General features: G+C 40.2%; 2 protein-coding genes across 3 annotated transcripts; both read right to left on the bottom strand.

The window, feature by feature from the left end:
• Nucleotides 1–662: 662 nt before the first annotated feature.
• On the bottom strand, nucleotides 663–15,670 carry NIPSNAP2 (nipsnap homolog 2). The gene is made up of 10 exons (XM_032200823.1): nucleotides 15,571–15,670; nucleotides 11,657–11,796; nucleotides 11,533–11,578; nucleotides 8,576–8,670; nucleotides 6,527–6,597; nucleotides 5,985–6,125; nucleotides 5,517–5,548; nucleotides 4,163–4,257; nucleotides 2,991–3,074; nucleotides 663–2,274 (listed from the first exon to the last, which is right to left on the bottom strand). Exons 1-10 carry the CDS (start codon nucleotides 15,654–15,656, stop codon nucleotides 2,210–2,212), a joined length of 855 nt encoding a protein of 284 aa, XP_032056714.1. The 5' UTR covers nucleotides 15,657–15,670; the 3' UTR covers nucleotides 663–2,209.
• An 871-nt stretch (nucleotides 15,671–16,541) lies between these two features.
• On the bottom strand, nucleotides 16,542–21,220 carry MRPS17 (mitochondrial ribosomal protein S17). 2 transcript variants are annotated; one of them, XM_032201015.1, is made up of 3 exons: nucleotides 21,194–21,220; nucleotides 20,054–20,200; nucleotides 16,542–18,868 (listed from the first exon to the last, which is right to left on the bottom strand). In XM_032201015.1, exons 2-3 carry the CDS (start codon nucleotides 20,174–20,176, stop codon nucleotides 18,578–18,580), a joined length of 414 nt encoding a protein of 137 aa, XP_032056906.1. In that variant the 5' UTR covers nucleotides 20,177–20,200; nucleotides 21,194–21,220; the 3' UTR covers nucleotides 16,542–18,577. The 2 variants fall into 2 exon arrangements, with proteins under 2 accessions (XP_032056906.1, XP_032056905.1); XM_032201014.1 differs by lacking the exon at nucleotides 21,194–21,220 and adding an exon at nucleotides 20,300–20,705.
• Between the last annotated feature and the right edge of the window lie 2,964 nt (nucleotides 21,221–24,184).

The following is a 24,184-nucleotide window of genomic DNA, read 5'->3' as shown; positions in this document are numbered from 1 at the left end:
TGATGATGGACAGAGCACAAGTTTGTAGCTCAGAATGACAGGAGGCACATAAAAAATACATTATAACAATACCTGGGATTTAGATCGTAGGTAGCATATAAAGACTGAAGAGATTTGTGACAGCTGGCGTCACCCTGCAGAACATCCAGTTATTCCTTAGAATTTGTATTAATCCAAAATTTCATGGGCCTTCAAATAACAGGAGTTTTGCCCAGCTGTATTTAATTCCTAGTGCTTCTGACTGAAGGCTGGAAACACGGATTGAAACAGAACCCACAAAATCCTTTAACTCCGAGAATATTTTTCACCTTTTGTCTGTGATGAGATGGTTGGTTATGAGGGTCAAGTTACCAGGAGAACTCTCTAGGAACAAGAAATATAGCAGGATACCAGGAGAAATAACAAGGACTGGAAGCTGATGTTATCTTTTTTTTCCCCCTTTTGCACCTAAAGAGTAGTCTCAAAAGTCTGGAAAAGGACACACCAAATGATAGTACTGATCACATAACTGATTTACAAGAAGCAACAGCTAAAATAATGTACATGGCCCATTAACTAAGCCAAGCTGAGAACTTTAAACTAATACAGTACAAAAGTTTACTCAGTAAAAACCCATAATCAGCTGACAACATACACAAGGAAAATATGAAAACAGACAAGAATCAGATCAAATGCTGACTTTGTTCAAGATGAGGGTAAGAGTGCAGTGTATTTTACATGGGAGAAAAAGAAGAAACCACACCTGAAAAATAAGCATATTGTGTGGAGGAAAAAAGAAAAATATTTTGGATTTATCACCATAGCACTTAAAACACTTAACAAAATGGGATGTAATGGAGATACTGTAAATCCATTTTGGAGAGGGACAGCTGAAGACTGGGAAGCTGTCCCTGACACCGGGAAGTGAAACTGGAACCAGTGCTGCCTAACCACGCTGAAATATTCTATGCAGTTATTCAAACGGTTCATCGTAAACACTGCAAGATGAGAGAAAACACAGATGGTGCAATACGTATATGGTGCCAGTATTATGTGAAAATTAAAAGGATTTTATTGACTGATGTTTTTCCTGAAAACTCATTGAAATGTACAAACTGGACATTCAGTAACTGAATTGTACATTCTGTATGTCACACGGATTCTTGCAGCCACTTTGAAGAGAGAATGTTATTTTCACTTACAGGATGTTCACATCATCGCAGACACTAAAAGTGTTGATATACTCTAGTCTAAAAGTGAAACCAAAATAGAACTGGACATAATGGTACACTGCTTTTTGCCAATCCTATTGACTCAACATGCGCCAGTTTCACACATTAAGTACCTACTGTACAGTTAGTGAAACACCTGACCAAGCATATGTCTGAAGTCATGATTGCTTATTAAATAAAACCCCTTTTCCTAGACTTCCAAGTTGTTTGTAGACAAAAATGTACTTAACTCAACTTGTTTCCCTGCAAAATGTTCAGACAACAATGTCTTGTCAGTATCTCTTTGAAAACTGTGGTTCACGCTAAAAAAATGGCTGTAAATAATTTCACAAAATTAATTCCAGATGTAGGTATTTAGAGAAATGTGTAGTTAATTTCAACAGGCTTCGCTGTCCTTGCAAAACAGAATGCCCTGTTCTCTGTCCATAATCTATCACGTGGCAGGTAATATTATCCTCAATTAATAACTGCCTATTTATAAATTTGGAGCTACTTACTGATTTCAGTCCTGCTACAACAGCTAGGTGTACTTCAGAGTTACAGAGACATCACAACTGCCTAAGGGTTTCAGAGCTCCTGTCTTCAGAACTCCCCTATGTGTTTTTTCAACCTGCAGTCATTTTATTGCTACACAAAGGCCACAGCAACTGTTGCTCCCTTTTGTTGCTGGTACTGAACACTGGGCATTTTCTATCCAGCAGGACGTATTAAATACTGTATGCCATATTTAACCTCAGGAACTGTCTCGCAGAGGAACCTGTATGTATCTTTGGACTCTCTTACAGTTAACCAACCCTTTAATGACAGTCCTGTATTTCTTTTTTTCCTGTTACAATCCTAAGAGCAAAACGTCATTAGAATCTGAAGAAAAGAGGTCTCTTTTATAAGCTCAATACAGTACTTTTATATTTCTGACTATGATATACAATGTATACCATAAATTAATTAAGACAAATACTTGTCACTTCATCTATGTAGGCACAAGTAAATCAATGACTTTACTGAAGTGGAGAAATCTTCAACGGTATCATGATTCTGGACTCCATTTCCTGAATAAGGGGCACTGAAAAAAATTGAGACAAGGTTTAATTTCACTAAGAGATCACTAACAGTTCTGCACCAGTTTAAACCGATATTATTGTCTTCAAATTACTCCCCTAGCAAGTGCATGTCAAAGACATCAGTAACCACCAACAATCCTGTAACTGAAGCATAGCTGTTTTGAGAAATGAGTGATTTTTTTTCAATGTAATCTGTCTCCTCCTTTGAAGACAAATATTTCTATTCCGTTTCACCATAATGAAAGTTACCTTATATTTTTCTGGTATGCTTTCTTTGAAATAGATCCTATGAAACTGAAATCTAACATTGTTAGCATACTTTTATGAGTTTTGTTATGAAAGCTATCTTTGATCTCAAAGATCTCCTAGCTTCTATTTCCAAAGTCTAATTTCCCCTTTTAAAGAAATGTATTTAACAAGGCTCCAGTATTTAATGTAATCTGTTGCTCTACAGGGGAGATGTTTGCATGAAAATTGTCGATTAATGTCAGAAAGTTTTAGCAATCATGCAGCGTCTCCAAGTTTGTACAACTGGTTGCAAAACCCACTTCACAGCTTAGTGAAATGTCCCTCCTTTACTTTATGGTAGCAAAACTGACACACAGATGCACTCAAAATACAGATGCCATACTTTTTATCATGACAACGTACTGAAGAATAAAAATGATGGCATGCAGAAAGGTCTGCCTCCAGCATTCCAATGAGGTTAATATGTTACCTGTGTAATAGACTAGTTCATCCCAGCCAGGTTTATGCCATGCAGCATTCCTTATATCTTCTCTCGTTTGCAGATCTTTGTAGGCTAGTGAAGGAAAACAAGCACAAAGCTTAGAAGTAACTCCTTTTCCTTCTACATATAAATAGCTCCCTTAAATGTATTCTAGGGCGTAATTAGGAGACTGCAAATATGAGGAAGGAAAAAATCAGGTGTTCTCCACAAAAAGGAAAACTCCCAAACCAACGCAAACAGAAGGAACTGGGGAAGAAAGAGAAACATGCTCTGCAAATGCTACACCATGTAAGTACTGCATGGTTGGAGTGCTTTGGGTGGTGGTGGGCAAACAGACATCAAATGGTGTTTGGTGAAACATTCACCTCTGACCATAAGTACTTCTATACAAATTGTCAAAGAGTATTAGAGATGCAGTACCAAAAAGCTAACGTATGCTGATTTTAAGTTTTTAAGTGTGACCATGGCTATCAATGGCAGCATGAGGAAACCTAAACATGGTGGGGAGAGAGGTCTTAGAAACAGGTAAGGCAAATAATGCAACGGAGTATTGTTCTACGTGGGTGGTGTCAGATTTCTAATGCTGAAATAGAGTGTTCTGAATTGTCAAGATCTGAAGGTAACACTGCATGTTTTCTAAAATAAGTATTAGACAATTCGTTTCTTGAATGTGAAACAATCCTAACTTAAAAGTCACATAAGCATTGGTGGAAACTAACAAACACACAAATAAGCCAAAACACTGTAACGTAGTAATGTAAATCAGTGCTCGACTTTTCCTTCTTTTAGATGTGGTACGTGTGATGCTTGAAACTAAATTGTAAAAATCTGACTTCAGCATGAGTGGGGATGGAGAAGAGAGATGGCAGGACATGGCTTGTCATGTTTATATTACTGAAAGCAAACAAGTAGATAAGAAAAAGCCATGAGAAACTGCTGATGGAAACAGAACAAAGCATGAAATGTTCACTTCTGCTTGTTTCTTTTAAAAGTAAAGTTCCCTACATAAAAATATAGAAAATCAACACAGTTAATGTAAAAGAAAAAACTCAGTAAGACATTCCTTTGCCTTTTGGAAAAACTTTGTCTCCTGGGCAAAGTCAACAGTCTATTAGGGGCTGATTGAGTGAGAAAGAAGCATCCAACATAAACAAGTTTACCCCAAAGGTGATGAACCATATACAGCTGTCCAATTTGTGAGAAAAATCCTCCAACTGCTTCATTATTATCCTGTCGGAAACGAATTGCACGAGCCCTATAGAAGACCAAAGAAGCCTTTAAGAACAACAGAACTGAGTAGGAAATAAATGGTAACTGAAAGGAAAGAACATGTGAAAGGAAGCCCAAATTTTAAACAACATTTGCAGTACCCTTCAGCAATTAAAAATGACAAAAAAAAAGCTACATTTTTTTCCAGTACTAATTAAAATATGCCTTGTTAGAATGTGTTAAAATTTGAGGCCTATGGTTTTATTACACTGTGTATTAATCAGTCTTTGTTTTCAAAATTAGATCCATTATAATAACTGCTGAATGGTATAAAGTGGCAGGATATTTTTATAGAAGGTTATTCTAAAACTAAACCCTTGGGTTTCAGTCATACCATCTTTGCCACACTCATTTACCACAGATTTTGTGGTTGTGAAATCCAGCTTTTTTATTCACATAGACGTTTGTTTTGCAGCTCTACTATGCAACATTGCATTATTTATTGTGTGAGTAAGATCAATATCTCTTTTAACTACAAATCTGTTGCATGTTATAAACCACATTGGATACCATTGTAGATATGCCTATCTCATAAAAAGTAAATTACTGGAAAATTACTGTAATTAAAAAAATTGTATTGATGACAACATGTCTAAAAGTCCAAGTCCTCACCTTTGTCAAAATAATTGAAAATACTCCACATTATTTAACTATCAACCATAAGAACTGCATGGACTTAGTGAATGTAAACTGGAAGAAACTTACACTGGTGTTAAGTAAGACAAAATCAGAGAGACAAGATCGTAAAAGGAGACTGTCTCAAATGCTTTTATAACCTATATATTAAAATATAAATGTGCTGCTCAACAGGTTTTCAAGAAGCAATTTTTTAAAGATTAGAAAAGCCAAGACTTAGGCCATTTAAACTAAAAATAAGACAACTACTAGTGGTGCTGAAGTTGTGAAACATCAACACAGTGTTAAGGAGTTAACGGCCTCCCTTCACTGAGCAGTGCTTTCTACTAAAAATAAATTATTTCTGCTATATGATATCAAGCTAAAAGGGTTATGTGAAGGAAAGCCAGACCACGGAGCCCACAGAGTTGTTTGCACACAGAATTCCTCTTTCTTTCCTCAAAGGATAAATTGAGGGTCAAAGAACTATTTTACAAGTTGCCTAAGAACAGAAGCAAACCATTAACTGGGTGACTGAAATGTTTTGGTATCATTCTGCCACCTCCACTTCATAACTTTTAAACACACATCTCTCAAGGAGGAAAACAAAAGTGCTATGGCAATACTTACCAGTAATTTCCCCACTCAATCATTGTTCCGGGCTACAAAAACAAAACAGGCTGTTAAAACTGTAGTTTAAAGAAAGCTGCAATATTTAGACAGTTTTCACAACATTTATGTATGGAAAACACTATTTATTAACAAAATCTCTTCCTTGAAGTGATAAGCATATTATAATCATCTGTAATTACTCTGTTTACTTACTATATTACTTCTTAAGTAATTTTCCAGAAGCTTCCCTCAAATTAAAACACAGGATTTTCAGCCCTTCATAGAAGACATTAGTATCTTGTTGGAGCTTGCCTTAATTCTGGACCCCACACTTTGAAAGCAACAATGACTCAGCCATCAGCTTTGATAAAAACCAGATTTTTAAGAAGAGGTCTGTTTTCCATCTACATTGTATAAACATGCTTTGAACATTTTACAACAGCATATAGCTTAAAAAAAAAAATAAAAAGAAAAATTGAAACTTACTCTAAGTTGATAGGATCTCAGTTCATAAATATTAGGCCCCTCTCTGGGAACAGGTTCATTCCAGAAACTAAACTCCAACAATAGCTGGTTCTTGCGAGAGAGAAGCATGTTACCTCTTTCTTTGCGAAACTCCGTGAATTCCTTAAAAACAATATGATCATTATCAAGCTGTATATTATGTTTCAACAACAAAAAGCAGTAAACCATACAGCAGTTTAGATTTTTCAATGCTATCTTGGAGTTCTGTGCATTGAAATCATTTAAATTGTACTGGCATCTAAACTCCCCTGGCATCTTTGAAAACTTCAACTGGCGTATTTACAGAGCACCTGAGAATCTTGAAGTGTTTCATAAAGTATTCAGGTATTAAGAGTCAGTATTTCTGAATCTGAGAATAAACCCTCTTCTAAAGCTTTTTCTAAGGCTGTACAGACGGTGATGACATAAAGAAGTAAAAGCAGGTATCTAAGTGAGTGCTGTATGGCTCTGACCATTCTATGTTCTCTTCTATTAACCACTTCTAACAAATCCATGCGTTTTACCTTATTTTGACGGAGTTTACTCATGACCTCATTGAGAGCTGGATAGCCTCCTTCATACCTCCACAGATGAACTGAAACAGAAAAAAAGGAAGTTTTTTCATGGATGTTGCATGTAAGCTGCAAAGCTTATGGAATATCACAGTATAAAATGCTCTTCATACAACAAAATTATAAGAAAACAGAAGTCATGTAACTGGTTTAAAAGATTTTCATTAAAGAAAGCACTACACAATTGAACATTTTAAGAATAATAGGATCATCTGTTTTTTTGAAAGGGGTTCTTTCAGAAAATTCTACAATCTACTCTGAGCATAACAGGAAGATTATTTAAAGAAGTTTTTTGTTGCCATGCTAGTAAAATGTGATGACTTTACGTGACTGTAATTTATATTGAAATTCAATTTAACAGGCTGATTTAATTCCAGAAACATGTTTTATACCAATTTCACCTAAGAACAACAGATTGGTGGACTTCTTATTTCAGCAAGTTACTTGAGGAAAAAGAGCATGAGACACTTTCAGTAGGATGAAAAATGATGGAAATGTTATTTTTGTGGTAAACATTAGATTAAAAAAGCATACCAGAAGATATCTAAACGTGCTAGAATATTTGGTAGGATTTTCCCCACAGAAACAACTTCAGAACAGGTATTTGCATTTGTTAGTCTTTTCAAAGCATTCTTTCTTTAATTAATCACAACATATGGCTTTAATAAATCATTACTAGATTTATTTACAAACACTTACTATAGCAAGGCAACAATATTTCACCTCAAAGAGTCCCAAAAGCTGTTTCCTCTCCTATATATAAGTCCTGGGCCTTTCCCAGAAGAGTGATCTAGAGGCTAATGTAAGGCACTTCACTATGATAGCAGATTCATCCAGTGTGCCTGCTTCTATTGTCTAGTCCCCAGGGCAATTTGATATATCCAGCTGGTATTAAGACCGCCTGGGCACAAGTACTGAACAAGTCAAAACCCCATAATCTGCTTTACTAGACTGCTAGAACTGCTGCAGTAACATTTTCAAGCCAGGCTATGGATGCAATTACAGATACAGTCTGTGTTAATATATTAAAAAACAACAATGAATGAGACTTGGTTAAGACACTCATTTCAATCATCTTCATTCTCCAATTTCCCTTCAACTTTTAAGAATTGTTTCTCAGACATTGTTTGCTTTATCTACTGCTACTTCCTCACATTTGTGCAGTGCCAATATTGCAATATGCTGTAAATGCTGGAAAATTACTGATGAGTACATGAGCATATTCTTCAATAATTCTTCAATAATGAAGGAGTGTAAATTGATACTAGCACAGCTCTAACCATGGAGCTTCTATGACCTAAGAAGTATCAGCACACCACTTTGTATTTGTGGCTTCCCATTCCTTCAATTTCCCAGAGCCCAGGAAATTTTTCGTTTTTTTTTTTTTTTTTTTTCTGCATGAGACTCTTTGCAGTTACCTCTGTTGCAGCTCTTCAGTAATTAGTAGTTCAATATATTTTCTATCTGTGTTAGGTGGTATCTTTATACGAATATGAACAGAAATATTTATACTTTCTTCCAGTAAAGGCTGAGCTTATTGTGAGCTTACAATGCAATCCTTTTTTAAGATGGCATGAATGATTTGCATTTCATTATCATACAGCAGTTACAGTATGAAAGTCTGAGTAAAGCTTTTATACTGGCCAATACAAGTTCAACTCTGCCTTTGTGAGCCTTTGGCTTAAGTATTCAGGAACACAACCTGTGCCTGCAAAATATTACTGGAACAAATTTTACAAGGATTTCCCCAAACTGTTAATCTACCCCCTGGAAGACAGGAAAGGATTAACAATAGGACAAATTTTAGGAATTAAAGCTTCACTGTCAAACTCAGCAAGACAAAAAGCAAGCACTGTAAATGTTAATGACTACCGTAACTGATGCACACACATCCTCGCTGCATAGGTTTACTAACAACAGAGATGATTTAAAGAGAAGAAACCTGCCAAGCACACGTTTCACTTGTATGGTTTTACGTTCTGTTGTACTTCTATCTCCTACCAGCCTGATCTTGCTCTCCGTACCACGTGTTCCAAGTCCCCACCAGTGCACATGGGTAGTGTTTTTCTTCATGAATCTTTGGCAGCACCTCTTGACTTGAAAACAAGGAATACAGACACTGTGTTGCATTTCCTTCAGGGAGGCTACAGTTGATATGTATAACAAATCACCCCGCGTTTATCATTATGGTATGAAAAATCACAAGCTCTACGTTTCAGAAGAGAAAGCTGAAATACAAGAATCTGCTACACAAGGGGAAAGATAGCTACCACACTACATAAAATTAAGGTAAGTGTTACCATTTCTTAGTCTGTAAGACAAATGCACAGCATGGTAGGATTCTTGGGATGCAATGAATGATGTGATATCACCTAACAGGTTATCCAACACATCAGGAAAATAAACATCAGATGTCTCACTTACAGGAAACGCAGCCTAGCTACATGGGTGGTTTGCTTTGGGGAAATGGTTTCTTTATCAAGAGAGGTAGAACACACAATAATAGGCAAGGACAGTCTTTCTCCTGTACCACGTACAAAATTTTAATTCGGTTGACCTGAATGAATAAAAACAAGTATTTTGTTTGATCAAATGAGAACTGGGTTTCATAGAACACAGACTTATTGCCATCTAGGATTTCAGAAAGTAGGTCTAGTCTGAGGCAACTTATCCTTTAAAGCACTTATCCTTTAAAATACTGTGAAACTGCCTAGCAAAAACATCTAACACAAAATTTGTTTGATTTTTTTTCCAGTATCAGTAGTATTTTTTCAAATGTTAAAATGTGACCAACATTAGCATAAGGAAATTAAGTTTTACTGATAGCTAACTTGGTTAAGTCAGCTTTTGTCGTACTGAACTTTGATGAACAACTCCATTGGTCTGGATGAACTTTGCTTTTTAATATTTTTCCGTGAATAATTACTGCTCTTACCCAGTTTGATTCATGGGCAATGTCTCTGCATGGTATCAAATACTAGCAAGCAGGCTTGTCTTATACTGACAGTCAGAATATGAGAGTCTTCCTCTTGGTTCTGCCAGTGACTTTCTAGCTGAGTTAGAGCGAATCTCATTACCAATTTGTATCTCAATTATTTCTTATTACATAGTGGAAGTAACATGATAGAAAGACTCTCCAAGGATATTTTCAGTCACCATCAGTGCTTCTACAAAGCATAACGAGATCCTAGAAAGGCAGCTTTAAACAGGAATGTTAACTACAATAGTCCTAAAATATATTTTGTTGTGAATTATATTAAAAAATACAGAATACCTTATAATTCATAGACTTGAACACTGTCTTTTTCACTTTAAAAAACTTCCCTAATTCTTCAGAAGGGGTCCTCAGCCACAGTGATTCATGAAATACTCTCATAATTGTCTTTGTTACATTATTTCTTTATGAATACATGATTACTAATTCTCATTCCGATTTCATACAGAAAAAAATGAATTTACTTGCTCATGTTTAATTAAGGAAGGAAAGAAGATCAGAAGTTCTTTCATTGTTTTTTACTACTCCATTCTCAAGTTTTCTCCTTTCCTTGAATACTTAAACTATCTTTGGTTTGGAAAGAATAAATCCAACCCCCACATACTTCATCTGACTGTTGTCAGCAGTTTCTTTCTTTGCTATTGTCTCTTTCCTTGAAAATAAAAGCCTCTGCTTTCACTCAACATTTAGGTAGCTCATGAGTGCGGAGAAGTGGTTCCTGGTCTCATATAATTGGACATGTTTATATTAAGCTTTTAAACAGAAAGATGGCTGAATGCTAATTGTGCTTCTCTGTATATACACTTTTTAAACAAAAAGGTTAAAAATACCTTAAGTTTGGAAGTTATTCTCGTGGATTTGTATATTTGTATAGCGAGGAAAATAGGTTTGGGTTATCGAGCCCCATTTCAAAGCTGAACACAGATATGTTGGACAACCTACTTATGGATGTGCAATGAACCCATAACAGAGTTGAGGACATAAATTAGGAGTTGTGAACTTCCTCACCCTCCAGCCCAGCTGATGTCTCAGCTAATGCACCAGCCTTAAAAAATCGATTGCTGTAGGGTACCATTGTCCTGAGAATGTTTTATTTAACTGACAACATGATCACTGTCAGTGAGAAAGCCCTGCTGGTTCCAAATATGTGAGGCTCACTACGTTCCCAAATTTAAACATTCAGTTCTTTAAAAAGGCAGCTGTTCTGGCTCCAGTGGAGTCATTGTGTAGGCAGAACAAGACTAATATTTGTCTAATTTCATCTTTAAAATGGTAAATTTAACATGTTGCCATTCATGCATTTTATAAAACTGTAGCTTTTTGGAAAACCCACAATATCACTGCTCTCTTTGGAGGATATCATCCCAATGCAAAGATCCTATCCAAGGATTTGTGCAGCTCTTTAAGAGTAGATCTCAGTAATGTAACTTTGCAGAATAAAGACACAAATGAACTGAGGGAAAATCAAACCCCACATTTTTAAAATCTCCTCAAAGTTACACTTTAATTGAAAACTGGCATGCAGCTTTACTTACCAGCGCTCTATCCCTCTCGTTCCTGTATACAGACAATAACCACCCTCAAACAATTCCTACGTGGCATTTGGAGTTGGGGGCATGCTACCATACCAGGATCTGCTCACGTGGACCAGCAACGGTAAGTTAGACACTCAAGGGAGGGGAGTGAGCTATTCCAACAAACTTCACCTCTGGTTTCACAACAGGGATCACCCTAAGTGGCAGCTCAGGAAAATGATTCCTCCACAGGGGAAGGCAGGGGGTGAGCTGAGTCAAGTACCTTTTGCTAGCTTTCTCCAAAAATAGTATGATCTATTCACCCTGAAAGTAAATGCAGAATTTGTCCACCTCCCCTCTAAAAATAATTATCGTATTTGCCAATTTTCAGAACAGCTTGTGACCAAATCAACAAGACTAAAATGTGAAAACATAACGTGCACACTTACCAAAGCTTGTTGTAGGCGTCTAGACATTCTGGTTTTACATTGTGAACTGAAACAACAACATTAGATGAGAAATGCAGGAATGGAACAAAGGAACAGTAATGTTAAATATAGAAATATCACTCACTCTGTAGTTTATACAGACTGCTGGTCTCCCTTTTGGCTAGAAGGTTGGAGTGAGCATCCTTCCTCGGGTCGACTTTGCGAACAAATAGCGATTTTAACCAGCTGTCTTCACGAGGTCTGCTAGCTGAAGATACCAGTCCCCTGCATATTAACAAGGACATTACACCGTCACCGAGCGTGTCTTGAAAATAGCCATAATGCAGGGAAGACAGGCACAATCAAATTTAATACAAACTCATAACATAGTTCCAGCCAGGGCTGTTCCTAAATCTTTCCACTGAGCCACTCACTAGCAAGGTAAAGGCAGTTCTCTCACAAACCATTTTATGTAACTTAGAGCTGAACAGTCAACCATGAACTATCCACTCATCTATTTTGTAAAGCATGGCAGGGAATGGGTGCATGGCTGCTTTAACTGCCTATTTATCTTCTTTTTAATTGTCTTTGCCCAAGAAGGCTGGGTCTGTCCTGAGGTACACAGACAGGAGTGAAAAAGAGCAAAAAGTGTGCATAAGGAAAGATTTGCACGGTGTAAATAGGAAAGTGAGTGCCATATGCTCCTATGTTTGCTTAAATATAGCTCTGAAAAGTTAACTAATGCTCCTCTATAATGGGTGGAAGGGGACCCCAAGTTAAAATGCTGTATCTTCTTTCTCATAAACACTTCCTTTAGTTTCTTTCTTTTTTGATACAGGGCTTCTGCTGAAATACTGAACTATTTATCTGCAACACTAAACAAGTGGCACCACAGGTGAAAATTTAAACCTTTTCCTGTTTCGGAAGTCAACTTCTGACCCTGAATTACTGACTAGGAGACACAGATGATTGGTTTCAATCTTCAGATATAAAGCTGCCTTCCAGTACCAAAACTCTTTGACAATCGTTCAAAGACAAAAAATTAGGGAAGAAAATCTCAACTTCTTTTGGGAAAAACTCTATGAACATGCTAGTCTGTATTACACAAAACCAATTCACACTAGCAGTGTTTTTCAACAATCATCCTTTTAGTGATGTCTGAAATGTCCGATGTCCCAATGTCTGAAAGTAAGCTAATGAACTGGGATGCCCCGTGGAAGTAGAATGGAGGAAAGGAAAAGAAATAAGAACAATCACAGCTGAAATGGCCTTCAATATCAAGAAGTAATTGGTAAGTATTTGGTTGTATTTCTTGAAAATGGTGCTTTTTTGACCCCAACAAACACAGAAACGCATTCCTGTGCAGCAAATTAAGCCGTCATTCTGCATACAAGCATTGAAAAGGGCATTTCATGATAGGGCTGCTGCCAAAACAAGGGGTGTGCAGTTGCCCAGGGACAGACATACCTCTGGTCTCTGCTGGGGGAGGAGAGAGGCACAGGCGACTGCACAGTTGTGTGGTTACAGCTACATCAGGTGCCACAGGAACATATTCTGACCCAGCTGATGTCAAATTGGAGAGGGGGTAAAGCCCACCTAATAAATGCATGTTTTTACAGCTCCTGGACAGCAAATAGGGCTCCAGGAGACAGAAGTCCATGGCAGTCCTGCAGTGCTTATTCTTTTATCCCAGGGAGATCTGTGCACTACCCTATTTTCCTCCCCTAGTTATTAAATGGAGTTAGCAAACGTATTTAGAGAGCTCTTCTGTGAGGATTATTGTTTGCAGCATTTTTTGAAGGAAATGGGTAATCATGTTGCTTTGTTGGCTGCTTTATTAGCAGCCACAGTAAGCTGGAGTTATGGGGATAATACTGATGAGCAAATTCCCTTGGTATTAGGAGAATCTTATTACTTCAGTGTAAAACTGCACCTAAAACTGGAGGTAGTTTCATCTTCTATACAAGGATGAAATGAGTTAATACTTTGTATGAAGTCTTCTACTCAGAAATTGCAAAATTCCTCATCAACAGTGACTAGTAAATCACAACTAGCTATCTAAACACACACTTCACTTACAATTAAGGATAGTAACATCTAAGTTTATTAAAACTGACATCCAGTGTACCCAATCTGAGATGCTAAAGCTGTATTTTTAATCACCAGATCCCTTGAGAAGTGCTGCAGTACTGGTGCCAGTCTAGGCCCTGACAAACCAAGCAGCCCTGATGCGATCACTGCTTCACTCGTTTGGGCCACCTGCACCCCAAACTACCTCTAGAAGAGCGAGGGACTAAATTCATGACTTCAACCTGCCAGCTGTGAGCATCAACCACATATTAGTTCAAAACTAATCCACCATCCAAAAGATCTACTTGTAACTAACTTCTTAGCCTTATGCTCCACAGTATTATAAAACTGTTCCAAGTAAAATGGACATTGGATCCAAATCACCTAAACATCACTAATGAAATTGTGAGGAAATGCATAGAATGAGTGTAGACACTATATGGAATTCCAATCACACTTCACTTTTCTTCTTTCAAGTTTTTCAGGGAGCAATATGTATTAAAGAGAGTTTTCATGTGAACTTTTAAGGCACTGCTTGACTTTGCTAGCAAGTGCTTATCACACGAATGTTATCTATGGTTTCAGATTTCTTGCTACAAAGATCGGGCCGTGAACACAAAAGGAGAACACTGAATAGCTTGCTCATATTATATGAACAGTGCTGGTGAAAATGTTTCCATCCCCCCTAACTTCTGCTTTAGTACACAATATAAACTGGGTAGAGTGGGAGGTAACAGGTCAAATATTTAGATTTTGGAGTAATCAATGTTTGCCTGGAAGAGAAAGAAAAACAGCTTGTCTATAACTGACAGGTTTTGATTTGTGGTCTAGACAGATGTCAAAGTTTATTTGAAATTCTTTTTAAAAAACGTAACCCACGCACATAAAATTTCACAATACACGTTCTCCACAGCTCTTCCCCTTCCTGGTTCAAAAAGCTGTTTGCAGAGCTGATGCATTTAGTCTTGCACAGGGGCTGCTTCTCAGGCTCAGGCCTGAGACAGAAGCTTCCCCTGCCTCAGGAGGAAAAATTAGGTGTAGATCCTTCCCAGCTTGGGTGGCTGTCTCCAAGACTTTGGGACCATGTGTGGCTGTTTCCTATACCCAAGGGACGTGTGTCTGAGCACTGTGTGCCTGCACCCTTGTCACCCCACAGATATGCACCTGCCTGACCCTTCACACACCAGACATGTGGGTGGATGTGCAAACACACCCCAAAACCAATGGGTGTGCGTGTCCTTACACCAGGGGGCTGTATGGGTACACATAGCCCAGCTCCTATGAGAAACAAGGAATTTGTGTGCCCCGATACCCACAGGGTACATACGTGTGCCACTGTGCATCATGAAATTAGGGTGCCAGTGTTGTGAGCAGCCACACACGCTGACACTTGGGGACGTGTGGGTGTTGTGTTATGGGGTCAGCTGTGCACCGTGACACTGCAAGCATGGGGTGGCAGCGCACCGTGACCCCAAGGGCCAGCACCATGCGTGGCTGTGCCCCCCAAAACACATCCTGCAGAAGGGCCACACACCCTGCAGCCTGGTGCAAGAGGGATGCGCAGCAGCTTTACACCCTGAGCAATATTGGGGTGTGGGATGCCCAGGCACCCCTGAACCAGCCACCCCAGCGTGTGGGCTGGCTGCGCACCCCACCACGGGGGTGACACTGGGGTGCCGGCTGTCCGCACACCTCGGCGGTGATGTCGGTGAGGTTTGAGCCACGACACAGCCGTGAGCCCCCCGCGGGGGCTGCCTCGCTGCCCGTGACCTTGAGGCTCCCCCCCGAGCGGGCCGCACTCCCCGCCCTACAGCCCCTCAGCCGCCGGGGCGAGCGGGGCGCCATTTCCAGTCAGGAGAGGGGCGGGTGCAGGGAGGGAAGGGATTCCGCGGTGTAGGGCGAACGGGCTGCGCCCTCTCCCCCTTCATCCCCCCATAACCGCCTTCCTCGCCCTTTTCGGGGCTCCCCCTGTCCCCTTTCGGGGCTCACCTGAGGGCCAAGCCGCCGCCGGCCGAGAGGCGAGGCCGGGCGCTGGCTCCCGCCAGGCTCCGCCGCAGCAGCACTCGCGCCGCCATCTTGCTCGGGCCGCCTCAGGGGGGGGTTTTAGGGGGGCTCCGCGGAATTGCAGCTCTAGCGCCGGCCGAAGGGGGGCGCGGGGGTGCTCCGGGCACGCATGCGCTGAAAAGGGGGGTTTTTGGGGACCCCCCTTGGGGTTTTTTTGGGGGTCGGGCTCAAGGCACCCCCGCCGGGTAGCAGAAGGGCAGGGCCGCTGCGGGCTTGCCTCAGTGAGGGGTGAGGCGGTGCTGGTGCAGCTCCCTGCCCCTCCTCAGCCCCCCAAAGAGAAGGCTGCATTTTTTTCCATTAAAACACAACCATTTGCCTCTTTTCCCATTAAAATAAAACCAAAGCATCACTGCTCAGGCACACCATGCTGGTTACATTTGCCCCTTACCTTCCAGGGCTGCTTCCTTGCACACAAATCCCCTCCAAAATACCACTTACCACTGCAAGCTGTCACCACCGAAACCCATGAGGTGTCTCCTCCACCTCACTCAAGAGCCCCTGTCTTCATCGCTTTCATTCCTGACCTTGCAGAAAGTTTTGGCAAGGTAAAGGATGCACTCAAGAAGTAGGGTAATGCCCCATGAAAACCACTTACTAAGAAAGAATCCAGACAGTTTTTCAATCACATGCAAAAACTAGTTTCTTATTCTCCAAATAAATTTTTTGCCAACATGCAGTTAAAATATTTTCTTCGCACCGTTTCAGCTCCAGTAGTGCTTACTTCAGCTAAACCAGTGGTGTGTGCTAATATCAAGTCTCCAAATAACTTTAAATTAAGAATCAACTCTAAATTAGGCAAATATTTAAAGGATGGTTCTGAAAGCAACTAGCCAATTAACAGAGCAAGTAAGTTAATGAACAAATTCTTACTTTCTACATAGGACATATAAATGAAGTTTATGCAGCTTCTATTTTTATTTTGCAATTTTTATATCAGCACACCATGAATGTTGGATGGACTAGAACATGCCACGTGCTTTAACATCAGTGAAGTACAAGTGTGGTGCATCTTTAAAGACCAATTTGGGTTAAACTTGTCATCAATCTTTTAATAAAGAAGATTTCAGACTAGGTACATTTAATCATATTTTGATCTGAAAATGTTATGCTCCTGAGCCAGCAAGAATTTAACTGCACGCCACAAAGCTGATAATCTTGTGTGATGCATCAGTTTTACATAAAATTACGTTTACACAGCTACTCAAGAAAAATCACTGGAGATACAGGGAAAGATTTACTTCCACAATCAGCTGCAACTTGTTAACCAAACAGAAAACTTTACTATAAACTCTCTATAGGTACAGGTTTTTACAGCTTTCCTATCTCAAGTAGAGGTCAAAATTCCTTTACTGCCTCCTGTTATGCAATTGAATTGTATCTTCTACTACCCAGAGCCATGTTCTATCCTGCATCTGATTTCCTTCAGTCTGTGCTAGGGATGAAGTTTCACATTGTATATTCACTTGAGCAAGAATCCGAGCCCAGGTTTCCTTCCACTGAGACAAGGGCCGCAGTTAGCCAGCTACAATTACTAATTTACATAAGCTTTAGCCACTTCAACAAACAGATCAAGAATAACCTACAGCCAATATTAATAAACATTTCCTCAAACTGAGGGACCACATTTTTGGTTCATTTTCATAGACAAGTTTGAATCAAGGTGTCTTGGCATCCCACCTTACTGATCCAAGATACAACGTGGTACTTGAGGACTGTCAGTCTACCATCCGAAGAATAGCTGTTCTGAAGTACTGAAGTAAATTTCAGTTTCTTATTCCTCCCAACCCAAATCACTCACTGAATTCAGACTTCGTTAGCAGCTTGGGAGCAGCTGAAATAGACTTATGCAGGTAGAAGAAACTGAAAACTTGAAATTAAAGGGCAAGTGATTTATTCTATTAATGAAATAGAACAGCTGATAGCTTACTAGCATAGGTTACCTGAGTTTGTAAAAAAAAAAAAAAAAAAGTGTAAGTCAAAGGAACTTAGCTCAGAAATACCTTGTTTAGCTTCTAATCTTAAGAAGTGTTTTGATGCAGACACCCCTTTACAGCAACAGAGGGCTGCTGTAACTGCCGCACACTTAGCTCTGTGTTCTGGAAGACAGGACACAAGATCCACAGAAGTTTCCTTAGCAGAATAAAGTGATCTTTAATCTTTAACCTCTATGGGCTTTTAGTTTCATATTAAAGTATTCAGCAAATCAGTATCAGTAACTCTCCCAAAGTTCATTTTTAAAATTATCTTTTCCAATAAGATTAAATCAAAACACCTTTACCTCTTTTGGCTTTGTCATCCCATCAGCTTCTACCTCATGCTGGCATTTCATAGAGGTCCATCTCTCCCAAAACTACATACTCTTTGGACAGGTTACAAAACCAACTCTACTAAGCTCCCTGAAGTTAATATTCTCACTTGACCAGCATTATAATGGCACATGGTTGGATTTTTGTTAGAAGATAACACAGTGTGGTATGAACAACAGTAAATAAGGACACATGCAGGTAGCTGTTTTAAGTTTCTATACTTCCTTTCAAACACTTTAATAGAATTAGTTTAAGTAAGCCTACAAGCCACAAAAGATTGCCTGAAAGACAGAACAATCAAGTAATATAATGACCCTCCCACCAAACTTAAACAATTATTTTGTCTCAGTACAAAAGGGTCATTCCAAGTGAACAGCTGGCTTTCTGAAACTGCCAAGACTTTGGGCAAAACTACATGCAACAAGAAGTATAACAATTCACATTTTCCATATTTTCATTTGAGAGGCACCTCAAATTTTTAATCTGTAACATATGTTACTAGAAGCAACTATGTTTACTATTTATTTTGACTACAAATTTCACTGAAACAATTAACATAAAGCAACAGGGCCCCAAACATCCCTGACAGAGATGAGCTGAAAAGACCCATTTAAATATTCTCTCCGCTATTTGTCTGATGAACAAACTTTAAGTTCCTGGAGTTTTTCACTTAAATAGTTTGTATCTGCCTCTGTCAGATTTTCTGAATCTGACAGGTTTTCAAGGAATCTGGTTCCTGCACAGGGCTTTCCTGTTATCGGATCTATGACATTTCCAACCTTGAAAACAATTTCAGCCAGTTCGTGTTTCACATGTTTGCTCCTCCGCTCAGGCAAAGCTTTTAGAAGAACAATGTCTCCAACAACACACTGCTGCAACGGGTCATGGGCAAAATAGGTTTTCCGCTTGTTAAAGAACTGTGGAAGGAAAAGAGTAAGGCTTGGCATTAGGTTTCAAGACAGAGCAATTGATAAATTTATTCAATACAAGATGAAATAGATTTCACTAAGAAGCAAAGTCTTGTGAAATTTTTCTCAATATTGAGTTCAGAATGCATTCAGAAATGCAACTGTGCACACTATTTCCCAAAGGTGGCTCAGTATAACCTTCCCATACTCCCTGGTTAGGATGTGATCACCCACTGAACTTCGGGAAAAGGAGATAGGGAAAAAGCCAACTACAAAAAAGTGGTCATAGCCAATACACAAATATAAATATAATAAGTTCTTCACATAACTAGGTTCCTTGTCTTAAGATCACCACTTTCCACCAGCCTCTCTCTAGTTCTGTGAGCTTTTCTTCTCTTTAAGATACTCAACAATTGCTGCAACAAGACAGCTGCCTCAGTTCTTCCAAGCTCAACAACTTTCCTGTTCAGTCTGTACTTCAAGACCTGATATTAATTCTTATATACCCTAGTATTTCTAAAAAACAATCAGCCACGGAATTAAGTTCTTACTCAATTCACTTTTCCCATATAAAAATTCAATATATATTTTGCAGAATTCAGAAGCTTAAGAAGTCAACGTATTCTTCTACAGGATAAGAACATTGGATTGCAATATTGGACTCAAGACCCATTGCCTAATTCAAATCTTACCTTCTGGTCACCAAATACAACACCTACATATACCACAGGTTTCCCCATATAAATAAATTCTAATTTTAACCTCCCTATTTGAAATGCATTGACACAAAGAAAAGCTCTTATAGCACATCATATACAAATATTAAATATGCTTATAATTATATATACAAAAAATTACTACAGGATCTATTGGAAAAGTGACTAATATCAAGTTTAAAAACAAAGCATATTCCAAATCAACAGTAAAAAAATAAACTTAAGTGTGAACCAGGAAAACCTGCATTCCGAACACAGATAAAGTACTTCAAGAAAGCATTTAGCAGATGAGCTGAATGGGAAATAACCTGACAGAACACACTGCTCTCTGCTTGTCACCCTTTGTAGTCAACTTCATAGACAAATCATTATGCAAGTCCCTTAAAGAGATTAAAAGCTCCAGGAGTCATATTAACAAAACATTCTTCTATACAGTACAATAATCACAGGGCAAGACAAGTTGTTAACCAGCTTTTACCTTTAGTAAGTAAGGATCTAGCACGAGCCTTGTCACTCTCACTTTGGCAGTCTTCTGCATTTTGGTTCCTATGACTTTCCCTACTATCCATTTTGCATGGACAGCTCCACGTGGTACAGACATTGTTTGGTTACGGTCATCCAGTGCCTGGCAACAAGCAAGCAAACATGTTATTTTAACAAGAAAAAAAAAAACTAGTTCCAAAGCAACAGCAAATTCCTTTGAATCATGCTGACTGCTACATACTTGAGAAAGAAATGCATAGCCATGGAAATTATGAACTTAACTCATACTTCAGCTGTTTTTGCTGGAAGAGTTCATGAGGTTGGTGTATACCTAGAGTTAACCCAAGCAGAAAGCAGTCTGTAACTGCTGCTCAGAAAGTCATTTGCTTGTGCATACCTCATGACTTTTTGTTAAAAAAACTTATAGTAATAAAGTTCTTCAAATTCCATGAGATAGCCAAAAGCTGCCTCACCTACAACAACCATAATCATTTTGAGTGAGTTCATTCCTGTAAAGAACTGTACTCCACTACTTTATTAGCTTCGTTTCAATAAGGATGGCTTTCTGCACCACCCTTACAAGAATCACAAGCAAGTTAATGGAGGACATTAAAAGGTTTGAACCAGTACTAGAACTGCTGGATACTAATTACCTGTTTCTCTCTCAGCTGGCTATGCATTGCTAACCACTACTGACACCTGCTGAATTCTCAAGTTCTCCCTTTTGCACCATTACACACCAGACTCACTTAAACACCCCTGACCACCAAAAGCAGCACTTTATCCCCCCCATAGGGCCCATACAGAGCACAAAACACCTCATGCAGTCAAGTCTGAGGGGGCTTTTACTATCTTCGACTAAGCTGTGTGACCCTCAGGCCCCCTCAGGCCCCCTCAGGCCCCCTCAGGCCCCCTCAGGCCCCCTCAGGCCCCCTCAGGCCCCCTCAGGCCCCCTCAGGCCCCCTCAGGCCCCCTCAGGCCCCCTCAGGCCCCCTCAGGCCCCCTCAGGCCCCCTCAGGCCCCCTCAGGCCCCCTCAGGCCCCCTCAGGCCCCCTCAGGCCCCCTCAGGCCCCCTCAGGCCCCCTCAGGCCCCCTCAGGCCCCCTCAGGCGCTGCCGCCACCGCCGCCGCCTCACCGGCCTTAAGGGAAGGGATGCGGAAGGGGCGGGGCCGCGGCCGGAAGAGCCGCGCGGCAGGGGGCGGGGCCGGCGGCAGGGGTGGGCGTGGCGTGGCGGGGAGGATTTAAAGGCGCAGGCCGCATGTAGCAGTAGGGTGGTGGAGGTGGGGCCTGAGAGGTGGGGAGCCTCGTGCTGGGGGTGTCAGGGTGGGGCTGCCATTTTGTGCCCCTTGCTGCTGGGCAGAGCCCCGCGTGGGTATGCGAGCGGCTGGCATCACGCTCTACCCTCACAGGAATTAAGTGCTGCTGGCTCTTGTGTTTGTGTAAATGACCCGAATGTTGTGGGTTTTCTGCATAAACCTCAAAGAAGTGGGATACCTGCATTGAGCACTGGCTTCTTGCTCTCGATTATCCCTGTTTTGCGAGAAATTCAGTTTAAATCTCTGAAATCAGCGTCTGAAAAAAACAAACACCTTACAAATAGAGCAGTGTAAAATCCCTTGGCCGTGCCCTAGTGCTTCAGGTGGTTTCCTCCTGTCAGCCTCAGTGCCAGGCAGAGGCTATCTCATTTTAAAAACTACTTTTTTTTTTATTAGTTTCACCCGTTTAACGCTGGCAAGAAATCTGATGCCCACCTTTCCAGGCTTGTTCTGTTCAGGCTTTATTGTCCCACACAGGAAGGGGCAGGCAGGGAATAACACCTACCTGCTAGGACAACACTGCAGCTTCCCTCCTTAAGGTGGCTGGGCATGGGCAGCCCAGGCTGTTCGTACAGCTGCAGACACTGTTGAAATAATTCGATCAAACACTGTTAAAGAAGTCTGCAAGTTCGCTATCAGTCCTTACAGATACCCAAGATAAGATTCAGTAAATTCTCCTAATTTACTTTGCTGCTTGAATTGCAGTGGAGAGAAGTTGGGAGGAGTCTTGCTGGCACAGGCAGGAAATGGTTAAGAGCACTTCATATCACCTGGGAAAGCGATTCTTTGATTTTTCAGAGGGCGCTAACATGCTGCAGTTCATGGGGAACAAAGGGAAGGAGATCAACTATAAAAGTTGTTCTTGGATTTTATTTTCCGTGGCAGAACGTGCGAGGGCTGGACATTGATGTCTGCTGAAAAATAAGGGATTTTGGATTAAAAAGATTTTTTTTTTCTTCTTATCTACGTTCAGAAAATGATCTGTGAAGTAACTCTGATTTCAACCGGTGACTTTAGATAACTTCTTTTTGATTGAGAGGTAAGAACAACATTTGTATCACTGACCCATTTTAAAACAGGGTGAATTCTTTGCTTAAATTGTTTCATAGGTAGGACAAGGAACACACTCAGGAGTGAGTCAACAGCTGTAAAAAGCCCACAGCGCTTTTCCTTTACTGTCTGTGCTCAGTTTGCTTGCATTAATTCCTGAGCTTAAGTGTAGAAATTCAGGAACTGGGAGAAACCTAATGAGCCGGGGGAATTTACAGCTAAGAGTTGCAGTAAATGTTTTGGCAATGACAAGAGACTTTCAGCGTGTAGTAGTATCCGTGGTAATGTGCTTTTGCACTTGATGCATCAAGCATCTTCTGGTGGTGTCTCTTAAAGTGCTTCCTGAACCTTGCTTCTTTAAACCCCACTGCACTCCCTAGGGTTTTACATTTCAGGCTTGTAAGGACTTTGCAGCAAAGGCACGTGTGCTGCCCCTGGGCAATGTGCTGGACCTTAACCTGGGAGGACAGACTGCTTTTTAAAGCAGGGTCTAACAGTTTCCATTTCTTCTTAGCCTGTACACAGATGAGAGGTCTCACCTTAAAAGTGATGCTGACTTTTTGTGTTTGTGTCAGTGAAAACAGATGTTTGACTGTCCAAAGCATGATCGGATAGTAACACCTCAGGCACAGTCACTGGGAGCAAGCCCTGTGTGAAGGGAAATCTTTATGTCCTGTGGAGAGCACTGCGAACCGTCCATTTACCTTGGAAATGCCAAACTGAAAGTGAATAGTACTCTCACTCTTGGCAAGGTTAATTACAGCTTGCTCATTGAGGTATTGCTCAGCGTCTGTCTCTGTAACGTACTGAATTCTGGAATTTATTGAACTTTTGGAGGGGTGGTGGTTTCATTTGCTTTGTACGTTTTGGGAAATGCTGGAAGTGGTATCTATTGGGTGGGTTATTTCCCATTTTGACAAATTGTGTAGTGTAGTTGTTGAGCACGACAGCCCATCTAGTGTAGTGATAGAGATAAGCATCAGTCATTGCAAGAGTCGCCTTGCCAGTTATTCTTGCTATTGCTTGTTGTTCCCAGCTTCCTTCCCCCACGTTTTGCTCAGGTGCTGGTTTCTTATGGTCAAGAATGGGGAAGATTATAACCCAGTTAGAGCTGGTGGATGTCAGTTCTTTCCTCTTGAACATGCTAAAAGGCAGCATCTGGACCGTTTAGATCCTGCCAATTATATTCCTCATCACTGTTCCTGTTCCCCTCATCAAGCAAAGTTTTTTTATAATCTTTCTGTTAGTTTTCATAAGGTGCAAGAAAAGCTGTGGACATTCACGGTTTCTGAACTATGTGTTCCCACATTCTGGCTGGGCTGGAAAGTTATCACCCTGCCCTCTTTTGGATTAATATGGTATTTGGTAAGGTTATGACATGCTCTAATCTATTCCATTTTGCTGCTTCTGACTCCTGAGCTTTGATGCCTCTGGCAACTGCAGAAATAAATCACTGGAGCTCGCTGACAGAAATTGCCTTGAAACAAGCTGCACATGATTCACAGCTAAACGTTGTTATTAGCAAGTATCTAGAGAGTGTATCTCTTCTGCATTTAAACAAAAGATTGCAAACCCAGATTGCCTTATTTGGCAAGATTTATATGAAAAAGTTTTTTCCAAAAACTTCACTGTTAAGTGCTTTTGCTTATGTTGTCAGTATCTGATGTTCTTTTAACCTATCTGGTGTGAAAACCTTTCCTATTTCTTTACCAGTACTATTGATTAAAATGCCGTTTACATTTCTTGGGAAAATTTGATAT

The sequence above is a fragment of the Aythya fuligula genome, chromosome 20 (genome assembly GCF_009819795.1).
Source record: "Aythya fuligula isolate bAytFul2 chromosome 20, bAytFul2.pri, whole genome shotgun sequence".
NCBI classification, from domain to species: domain Eukaryota; kingdom Metazoa; phylum Chordata; class Aves; order Anseriformes; family Anatidae; genus Aythya; species Aythya fuligula.
This window is presented reverse-complemented; position numbering and strand designations above follow the sequence as displayed.

Coding starts and splice junctions, on each gene's coding strand:
- NIPSNAP2 (XM_032200823.1), bottom strand. CDS start 15,656: ATGGCGGCGCGAGTGCTGCTGCGGCGGAGCCTGGCGGGAGCCAGCGCC. Junction 5,549..5,984: donor TGAGATCCTATCAACTTAGA/GTAAGTTTCAAT, acceptor TTGTTTTTGTAG/CCCGGAACAATGATTGAGTG. Junction 2,275..2,990: donor TGAACTAGTCTATTACACAG/GTAACATATTAA, acceptor AATTTTTTTCAG/TGCCCCTTATTCAGGAAATG.
- MRPS17 (XM_032201015.1), bottom strand. CDS start 20,176: ATGTCTGTACCACGTGGAGCTGTCCATGCAAAATGGATAGTAGGGAAA. Junction 18,869..20,053: donor TAGATCCTTACTTACTAAAG/GTAAAAGCTGGT, acceptor TTCCTTCCACAG/TTCTTTAACAAGCGGAAAAC.